We start from the raw sequence: 5,442 nt of genomic DNA, 5'->3' as shown, positions 1-5,442 counted from the left end.
CTCAAGTGCTGGGTTTGGGACGTGACAATTCATACAAGATCAAAATATCCTCTGGAATAGCTTAAGCCTCACCTTTTAATGTGATTAGATCTTGAGTCCTTACAATGATATTTATTTCTTTGGATTCTTAATTATTTTCTCCTTGGTGCTAGCTAGTGTTTGTCTCCCAATGAATGAGCAGGGTATGGTAAAAACTCAGGCAATCTCAACATCTACTTCAACCATCGATAATCCACACATGATCTCTTCCTCCTTTTCTTTTTCTTTTTCTTTTTTTTTTTTGTCTGTGATTACATGTAATATATTTTTGAACATAACCATTCATGGTGAAATCTTACAAGGACGAATATATCCTAACAAGGTGCCATACATATAAGATCTCCGCTCATATAAAATGGTTCTTGTAAACCGTCATCATCCTTCACCATGCGCTTTCCATGTCATTGTGCCCTTTCTCCAAGCACTCATGAGAAGGTCCAGTTCTGTAGCCCAACCGTGCAACTCCAGCAGTATAGACGCGGATGCTATTTCCAACCGAAGACAATTTTATTCCTACGTGATTCATGCCGGACGTTTGCCTGCAATATGAGTTCTTGGGCATTCTTAGGACCCTAATAATGCAATCCTCTTCCAGTGGGATTGCATGGAGATGGGAAGGGAGGTCGATGATGAATTCTCCATACTCGTCTGTCATTCCATACGCCCAATTAGCTTTCCTCCTCCTTTCTTCAGTTTTGCATGCAATGGCCACCTTTGCACCTTCAAACCATGGACAACTTCATGTTAGTTTATAATTGATGGGTCTTACCAAATAAATCATATCAAGCAACTTGTCGACCATCCTATTGGTACATGACAAAATCTTAATATTGCTAGAGGCTCAGAAGTTCGTATATGCGTCTCTTACAGAGACTACCAGACTTACAATAACTCAGAACATTTGATTTGTTGCATATTTTGTGCAAGAAGAGCTTTTGAGTTGGTGACTTTTAGGGAGATTTGGGGCACATTTTTGATATATATTTTGCTCTGAGGACCTTGTATGCAGTTCAATTTTGGTGGTGGACTTTTTAGACTGAGGAACCTCCATCACTGAATATGTAAAATTTGTTATGCCTAATGAGTTTGGTGGAAGACTACTTTGCTCAAATTATGGGAGGGAAAGGTTGGTCCATCTTATCTTGCATTTATCATACGGGAGTTTTAGTTGCTAAAAATAACGTTTCATATTATACATTACAAATTGATGAAGGAAATAAATGAGGGGTTTACACTTACAGCATCCAAAATATGGGCGGTACACATTATTAAATGAAAAATTATACCTTTAAGTTGTGCACCAACAGAGTATTTATAGTAAAGTTTTGAGTTGTAAAGGGAAAAAAAAGAGATGTGAATATATGTACATATATACGCTTTGCAATAAAGTCCTTGCTTTATCTGAACCATGTCATTTATATTTTAACTAGTCGAAGATCTATGTGTTAGAGGCCGGATGTACGAAAATTTTAGATCTGATTAGATTGAAAAAAAATTATATATAAATAATAAAATAATATTCATTCAAATTTTTAGAATCACTTCATATTCTCAACTACCTATATAAATAAATTTTAATTATAAAAATATAATAATATCATACATTAATAATATAATTTAATATCAAGAGATGTTAGATTTTAATTGTAAGAATATAATAATATCATATATTAATAATATAGTTTAATATAAAGAGGTGTTCTTTGCAGATGACATAACAAAATTCATTTGAGAAGTTGAATTTGCAACGTTCCAATACTTCTTCACAAAATATTATTATATATATATATAATTATCTTTTTGTTTAATTTTATTTTTTTTATGAAGAAAGTTGTTGCTCAATCAAGCATTCACCTCTTCATCAGATAAGGCCGCAGCCTTCTATCAAAAAAAAAAAAAAAAAAGGATAAGGCCTCAGCCACTATCAACTTTACATCAATCTTTTCCTCTCATTAACAGCTTTGCAAATAATTTGTTCGACAAAGCTTATTGGAACCAAATAGAACATAAGATCGGTCATACAAGTAATCAACCATAAAAATACTTGAATGTCCTGTGACTTTTGTTCATAAAATCCCTAGAATATTTTCTGAGTGTTAAAATCGGTACATGAGATGAGATACGTGGGCCAGCTTTGCTCAAGTTGACAGAGCAAGCTGAAGAAAGTGATCGTCTCAGACCCAGTTGAGACATACCACACAAAACTGTCTTTCTTCTCTTAACCTCCTTTCTGGATTATCCATACTGCTTACCTACCCTCTTCCTTATAACCTAAGCTTTTGATCCCGTATGTTTTATACAAATTAATATTGAACCAATTTCTGGCCAATCGTTAGGAATTTGTGGGACTTGCATGGTCAAAATTAGGCTACCCTATTAGAACAACTCATAACAAAACCATGCAAGAAGCAACAACCAACACTTATCCTTCAAGCAACATGTCACTTAGGATTTTGATAATAGCCAAGAACTTTGTTCTCTCTCTCAATATATTCCACTCTATATCAGTGTCTTAATGTAGGCTATTTGCCCTACAGTTCTAGAGAAAAACATTGGACAGCTGAGAAAAACAGGAATTTGTTGCAACTTCTTTACCTAAATCTCATGCTTTACATTATGTATAAAATATGAACTCAATCAAGGAGACTATCATCTTCACTTAATAGGAAAACATAAACAGTGTACCATACCAATAGGAAAACATAAACAGTGTATCACACCTTTCATATCTCCTTTATTTTCATAAGCCTCTGTATTTGCCTCTGTATGGTTGTTCAAACTACTGTTGTAAAACATTCTCCCTTAAAAGAGAGCCCTTGTCTGATATTATGACAAAAGTCCACCACCTAATTAACTGAAAACATCTCAAACTAGCTTTAACTGTGCCCTCTTGCTTTAAGACAGTACCTCTCCAGGATTACTGAGGAAGAGTATATGGTGGCATGTCATAGCTTATTCCTACATCGATGTCATCCTTGAGTTCCTTCAGTTCTACTCAGTTTACAATTGATAAAGGCCATCTACCCAGGTCCCAATGAGCATACCTAATTGATGACAAAGTCGGATAATACTATGACGCGCTAGAAAACTTGACCGACTCATAATTTACTCAAATAGATTAAACAAATTTTAACAACTTAAAAATACAGGACTGACTCATAATTAAACATAGTTTAATCATCAAACCCCCAACTAAGGTAGCAATCGGATTGGATATAGATTAGATACCAACATATTCATATCTATATTTATACTTATTTTGTGTGACGAATAGATATGAATATGGATATTAGTTAAATACAAAAATTTATATCTATATTTATTTTAAAATGATATAAATACAAATCAGATATTCAAAATATGAATTAAAATATGGATATAAGTCAGATAATTAAACTTTATGGCTACATAGTCAAAGATATAACTAAGTAAATGGTCAATCAAATTAATAGCATGTTAATATGACTATATATTTTTATTAAAAATTTATGAATGCTATATAAAATTAAATAGAATTATAAATAGAAGTGAATATTCAGATGTAAGTTAGATAGTTATCTTTCTTTCTTTCTTTTTTTTTTGGATAAATATAGATATGAATACGAATATTAGGCGAATGCTTAAATTTTTATTTTTATTTGGATAGATTTGGATACAAAAATAAATCCTGACGATATTATCCTGTCTACTTTCATCTCTACCGCCAACTATGGTCCCATGACAGAAAGATAAAGCCTAAAATTACTTGGATGCGAATGATATAAGCTCTATCTAGTGAGTCCTCACATAATCCTTGCTATCATAATGCGAAAGTTTGTCTAACAACCGTTCCAATTTTTTTGTAAATTTTTCATTATCACTCCATCCCCGTCAATTCCAGATTATGAGCCTCCTTTTGTTTTGTTTTTTTTCTTTTTGGGTAAAGGAGACTCCATCTGTTTGATTGATTTTTTTGCAACGGTGGTTAGCATAGCTGGTTGGCACCTCTCTTTCAAGATTGTGCAGGTTCAAAACCCTGCTGGAGGAGAATCTTTCTTTTTTTTTTTTTTTTTTTTTTTTTTCTCTTAGACACCATTTTGACTCTATGCATCACATGTGTAGAGAACCAGTCTCTTTATATTACAACCGAACTACTGCATCTAACTCCATCTTGTCCAACCATCACTCATGGGAGAAACGCCACCTTCCCCCATGCATACCTTCTAGACCTCTGCAAACACGCCCCATCATAAACTAATGCCTTTTATTTCCAAGTATTGCTCTTTTCCTTTAGCCAGGAGAAAAAAGAAGGCTTCCAATCCATTCATCTTCCTCTCACATGTGCGGCACATGCCAAAGCACCATTTGATTAGTTTTGAGTAAGATAACCTATATGCAGTCCACTGTAAATAGTAAAGCTAGAACATCAAAAAAAAAAAAAAAAAAAAAAGATATGGGGACAATAAACAGTAATCCAATATAAATTTAATTGCTACAGACCTTTGCATTATGCTTCTTTTTTTTTTTTTTCTCATTAATGAAAGGTATCCACGAGAATGGAGGAAATGAAAGTTGCATTACCCTTCTGTCTTAAGAAAAAAAGGAAAGAAAAGAAAAGAAAAGAAAAGAAGAAAGAGCAAGAAGATAACTAATGCATAGTGTATCTAAAACAAGAGTTATTAAAAATTAATGTCGATGATAATTTGGATATAACATGATCATGAACTTACTAATTACTGTGAATAAATTCATGACAAAAATGATGTATGCATAGGCTGACCTTGGACATGAGAAGAAAGGAGGTGGGACCCGGGTTGCAAACAGGCGTCGCAGAGAATGGTACCGGTGATCAGCACGGATGAGAGCCTCTCCTCCCCGTAGCCGGCCAGGTGCACGTGCTCCGCACGTGAGAGATGCGCGGGCATCTCTGGGAAGCCCAGGAAGAGGAGAAGGAAGACCAACACGCACCGGAAGTCGTGCACCATGGACATTATCCTTAATAATTTGAGAAGAGCCAGTAATTATATGTGACGGACTCTCTTTTTGTTTCTCTTCTTTGGCTGCTTGGTTTCTTGGTTGGGTTGCTCGAAGTGAGACCCATGCCGAGTGATATATAAATGGGTATGGACTTCCCAAGTGCCCTGACTTGTTTTGAGAACTCCAAGAATGGGACCTTTTTTTTTTTTTTCTTTTGGCAAAGAAGAATGGGACTTGGTTGTCTTGTGATGGTGGCATGCTAACGCTCCTTCCTTTGTGGTGCAACGACTGAAACACCCCGTTCTTGGTGAGACGTTGCTGCATTGGTCGGTCGGGTATATAGAGTAGGTATGGAAACTTGCTTGCAGGCCAACGAGAATACAAGGCTCCAATTTTGCAACCACCCCAACTAATTAAGAGAAAGATAAGAATGCCCATGCTTAACAA

General features: G+C 35.0%; 1 protein-coding gene across 1 annotated transcript; it reads right to left on the bottom strand.

Moving 5' to 3' along the window:
- Positions 1–208: 208 nt before the first annotated feature.
- LOC105056054 (uncharacterized) lies at positions 209–5,130 on the bottom strand. Its single transcript, XM_010938115.3, has 2 exons — positions 4,799–5,130; positions 209–759 (listed from the first exon to the last, which is right to left on the bottom strand). Exons 1-2 carry the CDS (start codon positions 5,007–5,009, stop codon positions 422–424), a joined length of 549 nt encoding a protein of 182 aa, XP_010936417.1. The 5' UTR covers positions 5,010–5,130; the 3' UTR covers positions 209–421.
- Between the last annotated feature and the right edge of the window lie 312 nt (positions 5,131–5,442).

This window comes from Elaeis guineensis, chromosome 13 (assembly GCF_000442705.2).
Source record: "Elaeis guineensis isolate ETL-2024a chromosome 13, EG11, whole genome shotgun sequence".
Lineage (NCBI taxonomy): Eukaryota > Viridiplantae > Streptophyta > Magnoliopsida > Arecales > Arecaceae > Elaeis > Elaeis guineensis.
Note: the sequence above shows the minus strand (reverse complement) of the source record. Positions and strands in the feature narration are given on the sequence as shown.